At 50.2% G+C, this 13,864-nt stretch overlaps 1 protein-coding gene across 2 annotated transcripts in view; it reads left to right on the forward strand.

Annotated features, from left to right (window-relative positions):
- The window catches only part of ARHGAP10 (Rho GTPase activating protein 10), a 1,033,471-nt gene that overhangs the window by 725,698 nt on the left and 293,909 nt on the right, over positions 1-13,864 (forward strand). For both annotated transcript variants that reach the window (XM_085641636.1, XM_085641637.1), the window contains exons 17-18: positions 3,775-3,880; positions 4,834-4,993. In XM_085641636.1, coding sequence (XP_085497762.1) covers positions 3,775-3,880; positions 4,834-4,993 — 266 coding nt within the window. The remainder of the gene's footprint in view (positions 1-3,774; positions 3,881-4,833; positions 4,994-13,864) is intronic.

Raw genomic sequence — 13,864 nt, forward strand, 5'->3', positions numbered from 1 at the left:
TACCCTGCACAAAGCGACCACGAACCTCCACATCCTCCTCAGCGTCAGAACCAACTTGGGAGGCAGGATCCGACCTGAGCTTCTTAGAAGGAGGCGCAGCCAACTTGCCACGCAAGGCAGAAGACACAGCGGAATCAATCATCTGTTGGAGTACAGATAACAAAGGCAACCTGAGACCCAGAAGCGACAGCCCCAAGGTCAGGAGCAACAGTTTCCTCAGCAACCTCCATCACACACCAAACGAAATGCAGCAAAGGGAAAAATCACGCAGCAGCAACAACAACAAGAAACAGCCCCTTAAATAGCCATCAGATGCAAGTAATCAGCAGGACACGCCCCCAGCATGCAAAGAAAAAGAGCCGGAAGCCCGCGCCCCCAACGTATCAAAATCGTCACCTGAAGACCGTTCCGGACGCTAACACATCACCCAGAGAACTGCCGAGGAAATGCCACAACTCACAGTACCAAGTAAGCAAATAGCGCGTGGAGGAAGCACGTAAAACAGAGCGCCGACCGCAGAAGTCCGCTAAGGCAGGACGCGCGGTCGGCAGAAATGCAAATCGCGCCTCGCAAGTCCGCTAAAGCAGGACACAGATGCGCATGAAAATAAGCGAGGCGGGACACCAAACGACCCGACCTCCGCCACACCGGTGTCGCTCAAAGACGAAACCGGAGAGGCACGTTGGAGAGGGGGACACAATGACGAAAAAACAAACCATTACATGCCCCCCCAAACGAACACGGGGCCCCCGAGTCCGCTAAAGCAGGACCGCCGCCCCACACTCACCTGACTAGCAGGAATCACAGCACTCGGAGTAGTGCAGAAACAAAAAAACAGGTCGTTCTGATGCATTGTGTGTTCCTTTATGGGATTGGCTGTGTAGTCGGGGGCCATATTGAAGGGAGAGGGAGACTAGACTGTAAAGTTATACTTGGAGTTTCTGTGGGAGCCGAAGGCTCATTGGTGATTTATGTGGCGAGGAAGACGGACGAGGAGGTAATGTCATGTGTTTTCAATTTTTTTGCAGTATTCGCTTTTTCACCTCAAGCTGCACTGACTTCCTAGTAACCTTTTTGTTTTTTAGGGTATACTTACACTCAGCTGTGCACATATTCGTCCAGGTCATTTGCAAGGCCCTAGCTTGCCGAAGCATCATTGTCACAGTGCTTGGCCTCAGACATCCTTTTATTCCTAATTATAAGAAAAACGCCTTTATTCGTACATACAAGGAAGGAAGGAAAGAAGGAAGGAATTACAGGTGCGGCTACTGATACTTGAAGCCATTGCTGCTCTCCCTTTTCTCTGAAATCTGACTCTGCTACACGACTGTGCCTGTTGTAGTGATTCCTGAAAGAGGCGGTTACTGTTCGATGCAGGCACTTTCAGCCTCTCCATGCATTATTGTTCGGAGTGTGTAAAACCAGGTGTGAAACTGCACCCGACTAGCGGGTAATTGTGGCGTCGAAAAGGTGTTCGAGACCGGTGTGCCACCTTCCGGTTCTGTATTTATCACTCCTCCTTGCGTGACGTCTCACACTCCAGTGCAGGTGTAAACAGACACCATCAGGAGACACCTTAAAACAAGGAAGAGGTATCTTTTATTTCCAGGTGCGCTTGCTGCTGATCGGACTCTTAGTTCACCAGGGCTGCTCTTGGGCTCACCCTGGCTGTTCTCAAGGCTGGGCCTCTCAGCTAACATCAGCCCTCGGCTGAAACTTGCACCCATCCAGGCAGACCCTCTCCAAGGGCTTGGGTGGTGGTCAGTCCCTAAAATTGTTCTTTTTTTAAATAGGGCCAAGCGATTCATCTGACTGCAAGTTTCCAAATGCATTGTTCTAAAAGCCACAGATGTCCAAAGAAGTTTTGAACATAAACTTCCTTGTTTGCCTCAGTCCCCACGAGTATTGTTTTTCTGCAGTAACAAATCCAATATGAGCCGGTGAGAAAATGTATATGCTGCTCCTCCAGCCCTGTTTTGGGGCTGATGACTGAGACTCCCCCAGCCATGAAAGCAACTGAAGGCCATTTCGGATCTGAGCATCCCAATCAGAGTCCTATATTCTATTCTATTCTGAGGAATGCTAAAATTTGCATTTTAGAATTGTTTTCAGACAGTGAGACGTTACCTTAAGTTTTTTGACAAGACTGAAAAAAACCCTGCAGTGGTTGGACATTAGTAACGGTCTCCTTTGAGTTTTTGTATAAACTATAGTCACAGCAGTGCACTTTGTCACAGCAGCTGACATGCACAGATTTGCAAACTAAAAACCAGAGCACAAACCTTTAGGTCTGACATGGTTTTACATTCCTTTATCTGTATGACTTGGCCATTTGCATGCACTTTTCAGCCTGGTGAATGAATCCTTCTTCTTTGCAAAATATAAGATCCCTCTTGTTGTCTCACATTGTAGAAGCTGCATTATGTTTCTTTTTTATCTATTTATGTTGAGGAATGAAATATGGTAGGGCTATCATAGAATGTCAGAATGTTTCCGGTTTCTTACTGCAGCTTATGGTTACTATCATGAGATGTCTGGCTCGTATGTATTCGCTGCAGAGGATACAGCCACTGTGTGAGTACATGTGTATGTTAAATGGGTATTCTGCCAGGCCATGTAACACTGTGTCCATCACATTGGCTTGAAGCAAGTGTGTAAACCCCCTCCCTTTGCCCCCCCCCACCCCCCCATAAAATATATTAGGTTTTTCGGTACAAACGTTGTTAGAATACACTTTTATATGTACCCCAGCCATTAACTTAAGGTCTGTTAGATGTAACCATCGTATTTACCCCGCCTTGAATGTACCAACACTAGTGACAGCATGCAAAATCGTCTTTTGCAAAACCGTTCACACCAAATCACAGACTACAAAAATCTTGACTTTGCATAAATGTCTTCCCATTAAAATTTTGACCTGACCCTAATGGCGCTATGAAGGACTTGCCAGCAAATAATGCTAGGCCTGCAGTCAGAATAGTAAATTAACCTAGTCCTAAATGATGCTGCAAATGAGTTTTACTTGATTAAAGAATTAAATGTAGGTCAACATTTCTGCAGGGTGTTATTTAGGTCAGTTTGAATACTGTTCTGGGACACTTTTATGTAAGGTCGCAGTTTTGCAAGTACTATTTTGCAGTCTGTTGTCGTCACATTAAAAGGTCCCACAGCCGATGTAAAGGCGTGGTAACCTCTGACAAGTACAAAAAGGAGCATGGGAGACAGCAGCGGATGCAAAAATAGAACGATCAGCCAGACAAAAATGCCCTAAAAAGCAGACAGTGTATTTCTAGTCACATTCTGGTGCTTTGAAGTTGCCTACACTTGCAAATAGAGGGACACCAAGAAAGTGAATGCGCACCCTAACCTCCGGATTTCAGATGATTAAAGAGTTACACAGCACAGGGCCAGGCATAATGGGGTAGAGTGGGAAAGGAAAACTACTCTTCCTCGATTTGTCGTGTAGCTAGCTTTTCATGCATTTTTGTCACTGAGTGCTCGTTTACATAGAGATCTAATCACCTAAATCGCATGTTTCCCACAACACACCTCTTGTCAGTTTCAGCACTGACCACTCAATAAGGTCTCACTGAGCACAAAGATGGCTCTTGGGCACACCGCTTTCCGCCCCTCCACTTCAGAGGCTGTAGGGTCCCCTTACATCCCAGACCCCAAACCCTGATGTATTTTAGGTTTGAGTCTGTCACTTGTGTGAAGCTGAGGTTTTTTTTTTATTTTTCTAATTTGCTGTTTTTGTCCTCTTGGTTTGTTTAGAGTGTGGCAGCCCCGAATCCAGAGTCAATGCAATTCACTTCTTGGTCCACCAACTTCCAGACAAGAACAGGGAGATGTTGGATATTCTGGTGAAACATCTCGCCAAGTAAGTTGTCTCCTTGCCCGTTTCTCTGTTAGTGCAGTGATCCTTCAGAGCACGGCCATTATAGAACTGTATTCACTGAGCGCAAGGACATAGAACATATGCCAAAGTCTTGACACACCATGTAAAAAATCAGGAACATAAATGGCAAAATCATAGGAAAATGCCTTTCCATGCATTTGCATAGTTTTCAACAGGTTTTACAAAGAAAACCCTAACAAAAAACAAATTAAGAGAACAGCCGTGTTCATCTCTGATTTACCTCTTCTGCCAGTGCCATCAAAACCTTCACGTAGCACATCAGGGGATGCCTGGAGCAACTTACAGGGACTCGTGTGCAAATTAAATACACAAAGATTTGCTGAAGCCCCTCTAGAGGATTTTCAAGACAGCCCCAGGTTTTCTATAGTGCAAATATTTGTGAACAAGGTACAATACTTCTAGTTTACATCTAAGATTTTCAAGGGGCGTTTCTTATATTGTTTACTTTTGGTCAGCACAATCAACAGACAGGTTAGCAATTAGGAATACTGCACTGGCAAAGAGAACGTTTAAAAGCCAACTCAGTCTTGCCTTATTCCAATATCTTAGGGCAGGAACCTGCAGTGCGATGTTAACGAAGAGCCGGTGGTGTTTACTCAATGGCCCTGCCAGGAAGGGAAGACTTTATTTCAGTGTAAAGAGAACCTCACCACTTTTTTACTGTGTTAGAACTTGTTGTCTGTGAAACCCAAAAGTTGCAGGAAACTTATAGATGTGTGTCTGTGCCAACTTATGCAGTCCGTGTTTACTCCTTACTTGCTTTTCCCCACATAAAGGGATCTATCTTTTGATTCATTTGATTAGATGTGTTAGTAGACATTCTTCACAGGGCCCACAGCATTCTTCCCTAAGTGAGAGCCAGTATCCAGAGCTGATGAAAGCATGTTTACTTGTCCTTTCCCTTCTTTTTGAAGTGTGGCAGAACACGCCAAACAGAATCTCATGACCGTAGCGAACCTGGGAGTGGTGTTTGGACCAACCTTGATGAGGCCGCAGGAGGAAACAGTGGCTGCCATCATGGACCTCAAATTCCAGAACATTGTGGTGGAGATTCTCATAGAGAACCACGAGAAGGTAAGTGTGCCTGTTCTAAATGGGAGCGTGTGTGGTGCAATGTTGACGTTGGCCCGGTGCGCAGGAGTAGTCATGTTATGTCACCAGTGGGGCAACCTTCTGCCAAGGTCTACTCTTGACCGAGCACAGCCACCAAGAGTGGATCATTGCTGGCGATTTTATTTAATGTTACTCTTGGATACATCTTTAAGTATTTGTTAACCAAGTATTTTTAGTACCGGTTTGCAATCTGACATCAGATCTCATAATGATAGTGCACCTTCTCATGCTCTTGGCCATGTAAAATTAATGTTTATCTTCATATAGAAAGAAAAATATTTACATTTTTCAGTCCGAAGAGAAACAAGTCGATTTTTGTGTTCCAACAAAATGGAATAGTTGCATTGGTAGCTTACTAGTCTCTTGGAAAAACAGCTCAGCCAATGGAATGTGAATGCCTTTTCTAGTGTTAACAGGTGTGTCTTGGGCTGAAAATGTCTTCTTCGTAGAGGTGTGTGTTCATACTTGTCCTCGTACAGCTTCCTCGTTGGCAGACTTCAGAAAGAGACTCAAGACCTGGGTGTTAGACGGTGACACAGCGCCCAGATACCCCTAGGGGCGACAGTGCTGCGCTATACAAATGCTATTTGAGTTGATATGATACTTGTGGGTGCTGAGCCTCCTTTCCACATACGCATGCCCTCCCAGAGTGTCAAGAGTCTGAAGCGATTTGCCTTTGCAACTTGGAATACATATACAGTCCAACGTGTGCCCAAGCTCCCCCATCCACAGCACCCACCGATTCTTAAGGCTTCCCTTCAGTCCCTTCGCTATGTTTATGACGCTTGTTCCTCAGTTATTTGCATGGGTGCTTCTTTCTTCCATACTGCCATTCTTGTCTGAATGCTGCACACGTATTTGTATATCTGTCTGTCTGTAAATGTCATCCTTTTCCAATCCCCTTGACCACATGGGACTTGTTTCAAGAATAAGGTGCTTGCAAGATGTGTCCCTCTAAAAGGCCCATCCCCTCTGTGTCTTAAAACCAGTTTCGCTATTAACAAGTGACAACTGTTACTAAATTAATTCACCCATTGCAGAAAGCCTTTCTTAAATATCTGTTCATATCAGATGTTCTAGACACGTTTGTAGACCGGATTATTGTGAGCAGAAGCGAAATAGAACATTTATACTTTTTTTTAGAGTTGATGCTGTGAATGCGTTTGAAAAAATACATTGGTTATGTAGCAAGTGTGTACACTAAAAACGTCTGGTTGTGGAATTAAATTCATACACTATTTCCAGCCTCTCTATGCCAGTCAGAAGCCTTGGTGTGGGCTATAGGAAGGGCCATTGCAATTCTGCAAATATTGCTGTTTTCTCTTAATTATGGATTTCCTGCAATTTCCACTTAATCCATCATCTGTTGTATAATCTGCAGATTAAAAAAAAAAAAAAAAAAAATTGTCTCCAGTTCAAACGGATCAAAAGTCACCAAACATTTTGTGATATGTATTTATTTGTTCTCCTTCAGTGGAAGGCCCTTCGCAAAGGTTAACTGGGCATCTTTCAGTTGCTTATTTCTGTATTTGGTTGTTAAACTGGTATTGATGAGATGAAATCTTTTCCCAGACAGTAATACCATGTGTAAAAAATATAAAATAATTAAGTAATACTATAAAAAATGTGCTGCATACTGCTGCATGATTGACTTTTTTTGCCGCATAAATTAGTCAACTCTGCCGCATAATATGGTGCTCCCCTGCTGCCTGATTCCAGTTGCCCTTACAATGGGGGCATTTTGACAGCCAGACCGTAACAGGAAGTGTGTTCATGACACAGTTTAATTCCCGCTTTTGATATGCTATAATAATAGAGATTAATTAATGCATTTGCCTTGAGAAAGATCATAGGCTTAATCGGACCGATACACATGTCTACATACTCTATGCTACTTAAGTGAATAAAAGAAAACTCACATTTACCGTCAGTGAATCCATGACCTAACATATTTAATAAACTATTATATAAAAAAAGGAACTCGTGTTTCCTTCCATAGTTGGGTAAGAGAGCCTTAAGCCTACTCTGTACACCTTCGAAATTGTTCCGGCTCTTTTTGAACAAATTCACTCAGTACCAAATATGGGAATTGTTTTGCTTCACGTGTCTTCTTTTTTACAAGCTGGATTGAGGACCACTAGGTGGCGGCATCACGTTTCATGTTTCCTGTTCACCGACTCGGTTGCCAAGAGATTTGACGGACTTGTGCTGGCTCTGATGCAATTACCCTCCACCCTAACCTGCATCATGGGAGCTGATGTTTGTTCTTGCAACTGTTCCGTTATTGTCGGCGACGTGAGACGAGATGTGGAATGAAAACCGTTCACACTAGCTAGCAGTGTGGGATTGCAGCTCACTACTGGCTAGGGCGTGTGAAAGTTGCACCTTGTCTGAAAACACTTTACTACACGTGTTAATTTTTGGGAAACTTTTAATGCTGTAACATTGGCCCTATGCCAATTGAGTGACCTTCAGTCCACGGCGCTCAGATGGCGTGAAAGGAAAGACTTCAGGATGTCGTGTTTTTTTTCGCACACACAACAAAATGTGCTTCTAACTGAACTGTAAAAAATAGTTTCAAAGATATCAGCAATTAGAAAAGCACAAATGAAGCACTTTTTTTGTAATTCTGAAGTGTGATGGAAACAAAGATTTCAATGGGACAAAAACAAATCAAGACACTTTAATTGGTGATGCCCAAATGACAACTATTTGCAGTCTCTATATTTCCACACATTATTGCTTCTGCCATATATAGTTGTACCAGTAAATCCGTAAGTCTGCAGATTTAGTGACCATTTCAATGGAGAATGTGCTGTCCGCAGATGACAGAGCACTTTAATACCAGGCTTTAGTAATATATTTCCAACAGTCTGCTCATAAAGGCACCATCAGCTACACACTACACCCTTACCACTCGGTAATTGGCGTGGCCCATTTACTACATCTATTCTTTGTGTGAATCTTAGATTTATCACATTCTTATGAGTTCAGTGAAGTAACACTGATGGCAGCCTCCCTACTCTGAAAATTGTTCCAGCACCACTAGGGGTAGATTTGAAAAGGGTGCAAGTATGCCTGAAGTATCTGAAAGAAACACGTTAGTTAGATTCCTCACCTTAGAATATCCCCAGGCGTCAGACTGGATCCGGAAGATTTTTCGTCAGCAATACCCCTTGCGCGTCGCTAGGCGTCGTCTGCAGCTCCGCGTCCGTCGTTGGCGTCGTGCGCCGGAATGACGTCGTCGGAGTACTTAGACGCCGCCCTCGCGCGCTGACGTCAGTTCTTCTTTTTTCCGCGCCAGTAAGCGCCGATCCGGGAGAGCTACCCCTGTTAGTCTTTTTTGACTAAACCTTTTTGATCCTTGTCAATCGACATCTGGTGCCGGTAGGATGCCTGGATTCAAGGCTTGCGATGATTGCCATCGACTGATGTCGGTGACCGATCACCACCGCCGGTGCCTCTACTGCCTAGGCCCCGACGCGGAGTCGTGTCCCGATTGCCAGGCGTTGACTTCGAAAGCTAGGCGGGAGCGGTCCCGCAAGCTTCTCGAGCTTCGCCACTCGGCTCCGCGCCCTGCGCGATCCCGGTCCAGGAGGAGGTCCAAGGATCGGTCGCGGAGCCGCAGCCGACGCCATCATCGATCGTCGGGCTCCAAGTCGTCGGGTAAGTCCAAACACTCTAAGAAGTCCAAGAGACGGCATCGCTCTTCGGACTCCCCTCGCCGGTCGCGCGACATGGCCGAGGGTCCGGGTGGTTCCACCCCGCGGCTCCGTCGGAGCCGCAGGCGCAGCGCAAGTCCCCATACCCTCCGGTCCCTGGGACTGATGCGACGCCGGCGGAGGTCAGTGCCTTCCTCTCGGCCATGAGGAACCTGGCCCCGCCGTCGACGCCCGCTGGCGCGCCTTCGGGCCCCGCGGACTCGACTGGGCGACCTCGCGCGCCGGCAGCTGCGGCCCTGGTGCCGTCGACGACTCCGGTCCCGACGCTGCAGGTCCCCGCGGGGCCCATGCCTGGGCCCCCGTCGACGCCGGTCGACCTCGTTACGCCTCCTCCGCCGGCGCCGACGCCTGAACCACCTACGCCGACGACGCCGACGCCCACAACACCGGCGCCGCCGACGCCCACACCACCGGCGCCGCCGACGCCGTCTCCACCGGCGCCGACTCCGGGCGGTGTCGTACCCCGGTTTAGCCCTGTTCCGGACCCGGCGCCGAGGCGGCGTCCGTCGACGCCGCATCCGGCGCCTCTTGAGACTCATTATCTCTACTGTCGGGCTCCGATCGCTCCTCCTGGTTATCAGGAATCGGATGACGGGGGCGACTGGGAGGGGTTCGAGGACCCTATGGCTGTTCAGTCGCAGCTTTCACAGGACTGGGCAGACGAACTGGGGGAGGCCAGTGGGCTGCATACCTCGCCGGACACTGGATTCACTTCTCCTCCGACTGTGGCTTCGGAGGAGGGTGCAGCATTTTCCGTGGTGCTGCGCAAGGCGGCCGCGGCCCTCGGGCTTGAGCTGCCTGCCGTGGCTGTGAGGACTAACATCCTCACTGAGGTGCTTCAAACAGCCGCAAGCTCCACTGAGCCTCTGCTGCCGTTCAATGAGGCCCTCACTGACGTTCTGCAGGGCACCTGGTCCAAGCCCTCCACAGTTCCTCCTGTGGATAGGAACATTGCCAGGCGCCACCGCCCTGCTCCGGGCGACCCCAGTTTTCTGTCTCAACACCCCACCCCTGGGAGTCTGGTTATCCAGGCCTCTACCTCCCAATCCTCCTTCCCGACCGCTCCGCCGGACCGGGACTCCAAGAGACTCGAACAGTTTGGCAAGAAACTGTTCTCTTCCCTTAGTTCGGGCCTGCGGTCTTTGAACACCGCATGTCTCTTGGACCGTTACTCCCACTCTCTGTGGGATACTGTGGAGGACGTGCTGCCCCTGTGCCCGGAGGAGGCCCGGACACGTCTTTCCCAGGCTTTGGCCGATGGGAGGGATGCAGCGCGACACGCCATTCGCTGTGGGCTTGACACAACGGACTCGCTGGGTAGGGCGATTTCCACCACGGTGGCGCTTCGACGTCACGCCTGGATGCGGTCCACGTCATTTTCTGGGGATGTCCAGAGCACCCTCATGGACATGCCTTTTGATGGCACTCGCCTTTTTGGTGAGAAGGCGGACAGTGCGCTGAATCGTTTCAAGGACTCCCGGGCTACGGCCAAGTCCTTGGGCCTCTCGGCCCCGCGGGCGCACACTTCCGCTTTTCGCCCCTTTCGTGGCCAAGCAAGGGGCGCCTCCTCACGTCAGCCTAGCCACCAGCCGCAGAACCAACCTGCGCGTGGTCACGGACGTGGTTTCCGCCGAGGCGGTTCTGGAGGACGACGTGGTCAGCCCACATCCACCCCGGCAGCATCTGCCTCCAAGCCTTACTAGTCCGAGCTTTCCGGCCCATTCCTCGCCAGTGGGCGGCAGAGTTCGCCATCACCTGCTCCACTGGCGTACCATCACATCGGACAGGTGGGTGCTGCAAATCGTCCGAAGGGGCTACTCCCTCCCCTTCGAGACGACTCCTCCAGCCATGCCACCGCAGCACCACCGTATCTCGGAGGATCATTTGAATCTTCTGCGAGAGGAAGTTTCGGCCCTCTTGGCCAAGGGGGCCGTCGAGCGCGTTCCGAGCCCAGAAGTAGGTCGTGGTTGTTATTCCCACTACTTTCTGGTGCCCAAGAAGGGCAAAGGGGGCCTACGCCCTATCTTGGACCTCAGGAACGTCAATGCCTTCCTCCGGAAGGAACGGTTCAAGATGTTAACTTTGGCTCAGGTTCTAGCTGCCCCAGACCCTGGAGACTGGATGGTAGCGTTGGACTTGCAGGACGCATATTTCCACATCCCCGTCCTGCCGGCCCACCGGCGTTACCTGCGGTTCACGGTGGGCCAAGAGCACTTTCAGTTTACCGTGCTCCCCTTCGGCCTCACCAGTGCCCCTCGGGTGTTCACGAAAATGATGGCGGTGGTCGCGGCTCATCTGCGCAGATCAGGGGTTCCAGTCTTCCCCTATCTCGACGACTGGTTGTTGAAGGCGGGCTCGCCCCAGGCAGTCGTCTCCCACCTCCAGACTACGGCGGATCTCCTGCATTTGCTGGGGTTTTCCATCAACGTGCCGAAGTCACACCTGAGCCCCTCTCAGAAGCTCCTCTTCATCGGAGCGGTTCTCGATTCGGCGCAGTTCCGGGTCTATCCACCGGAACAGCGGGTCCGGGATATACAGGCCCTGATTCCCATCTTTCGGCCTCTATCCTGGGTTTCGGTCAGGCTAGTGTTGCGGCTTCTGGGGCTGATGGCCTTCTGCATCCTACTAGTGCATCACGCCAGGCGGCGCATGCGGGCTCTGCAGTGGGACCTGAAGTTTCAGTGGGCCCAGCATCACGGAAACCTGTCCGACCATGTCTTGATCTCGGAGGGCACTGCGAAACAGTTGCAGTGGTGGCTCACGGACCTCGATTGGGTCACGGGCAAGAGCCTCTCCCTTCCCCAACCGGAGCATGTCGTTGTGACGGATGCGTCCCTCCTGGGATGGGGTGGCCATATGGGAGAGGCGGAGATCAGAGGCCTCTGGTCTCCGGCGGAGTCTCGCCTCCACATCAACCTGTTGGAGTTGAGAGCGATCCGACTTGCACTGAAAGCCTTCCTTCCCTCTGTCAGGGGAAGTGTCGTGCAGGTGTTCACGGACAACACCACCGCCATGTGGTATTGCAACAAACAGGGCGGGGTGGGGTCGTGGACCCTTTGTCAGGAGGCTCTGCGCCTCTGGACATGGCTGGAACACCAGGGCGTCACCCTAGTGGTTCAACATCTGGCGGGCTCTCTGAACGCCAGAGCAGACGAACTCAGCCGCCGGTGCATGATGGATCACGAATGGCGTCTGAACTCCGAAGTGGCGCAAGGTCTCTTTCGGCAGTGGGGAGAGCCTTGGTTAGATCTATTCGCCACCGAAGAGAACGCGCAATGTCAGCAGTTCTGCGCGTTGGAATTTCCAAGGCGGCACTCGCTCGGCGACGCTTTTCGTCACGAGTGGAGTTGCGGTCTGTTGTACGCCTTTCCGCCTATACCACTTCTGCCCAGAGTGCTGAAGAAGATCAAGCGCGACCGGGCCCAAGTCATCTTGGTGGCTCCGGACTGGGCACGAAGGTACTGGTATCCCGAGCTACTCAGTATGTTGACCGATCCTCCGATGCGTCTGCCCCTTCGGGAGGATGTTCTGTCGCAGCAGCAGGGGACGGTCCTCCACCCGAACCTGTCCAGCCTCCACCTCCATGCGTGGAGATTGAGCGGCCGCAGTTGATGCCATTTGACTTGCCTCCTGAAGTCTGTGATATCATTCTGGCAGCCAGGCGTCCCTCCACAAAGACGGTATACGCCTGCCGGTGGAACAAATTTGTGGCATGGTGCACAGCAAAGGCTGTGGATCCCCTTTCCGCCCCTCTTTCTGAGTTTCTCCTCTTTCTTCTTTCTTTGGCCCAGCAGGGCTCTGCCTTGGGCACCTTGAAAGGTTATCTTGCTGCCATCTCTGCCTTCTTACGGCTTCCTGATCAGCCCTCTCTTTTCAAGTTCCCTGTCGTTACACGCTTTCTAAAAGGCATTACTCACACGTTCCCTCCTGTCCCTTTTGTAATGCCTCAGTGGGACTTGAATCTTGTTCTCACATTTCTAATGTGCGCTCCCTTTGAGCCTCTTCATAATTGTCCTCTTCGTCTGCTGACGCTTAAGACTGCTTTTCTGGTAGCCATCACCTCGGCTAGACGGGTGAGTGAGCTCCAGGCTTTATCATCAAAGCCTCCTTTTCTTTCTGTTCATCCGGACAAGGTTGTCCTTCGGCCTCGTCCCTCCTTTCTTCCGAAAGTGGTGACCCCCTTTCATCTTGGGCAGTCTGTCACCTTGCCCACCTTCTTTCCGCCTCCGCATCCTTCCAAAGAGGAAGAGAGGCTCCACCGTCTGGACCCAAAACGTGCGCTCTCCTTTTATCTAGACCACACGAAGCAGTTCCGGGTGGACGACCAACTTTTCGTTGGATACGTGGGTGCTAAGAAGGGGAAAGCGGTGCACAAACGGACCATCTCTCGGTGGGTCGTTTTGTGCATCAAAATCTGTTACTCCTTGGCAAAAAAGGACCCTCCTGTTGGGCTGCGCGCCCATTCTACTCGGGCCACAGCGGCTACTACTGCTTTGGGACAGGGTGTCCCTTTACAGGACATCTGTCAGGCGGCGACGTGGGCTTCGCTACACACGTTTGCCAGGCATTATTGCCTTGACAGCCAAGTCCGGAGGGATGGCTTCTTTGGCCGTTCTGTCCTCCAGGACTTTCTGGTGTGATCTTGGTTCGCAGACCCACCACCGGGGATGGTATTGCTTGGGTATCTATTCTAAGGTGAGGAATCTAACTAACGTGTTTCTTTCAGATGAACAAGTTACTTACCTTCGGTAACGATGTATCTGTAAGAAACATTAGTTAGTTAGATTCCTCACCGACCCACCCATCCTCCCCGTTCTGCGAACTGACATCTAGGGTTAAGGTTGTCCTTTTCAGGCCCCTAGATTTATTTTTGGCACCAGTGTTGGTCTCTTGCATGGCTCTGCGTTCCTGGCGCTGAAAGCTATGTACAAGAACTGACGTCAGCGCGCGAGGGCGGCGTCTAAGTACTCCGACGTCATTCCGGCGCACGACGCCAACGACGGACGCGGAGCCGCAGACGACGCCTAGCTACGCGCAAGGGTTATTGCTGACGAAAAATCTTCCGGATCCAGTCTGACGCCTGGGGATATTCTAAGGTGAGGAATCTAAC

This window comes from Triturus cristatus, chromosome 2_2 (genome assembly GCF_964204655.1).
Source record: "Triturus cristatus chromosome 2_2, aTriCri1.1, whole genome shotgun sequence".
Classification (NCBI taxonomy): domain Eukaryota; kingdom Metazoa; phylum Chordata; class Amphibia; order Caudata; family Salamandridae; genus Triturus; species Triturus cristatus.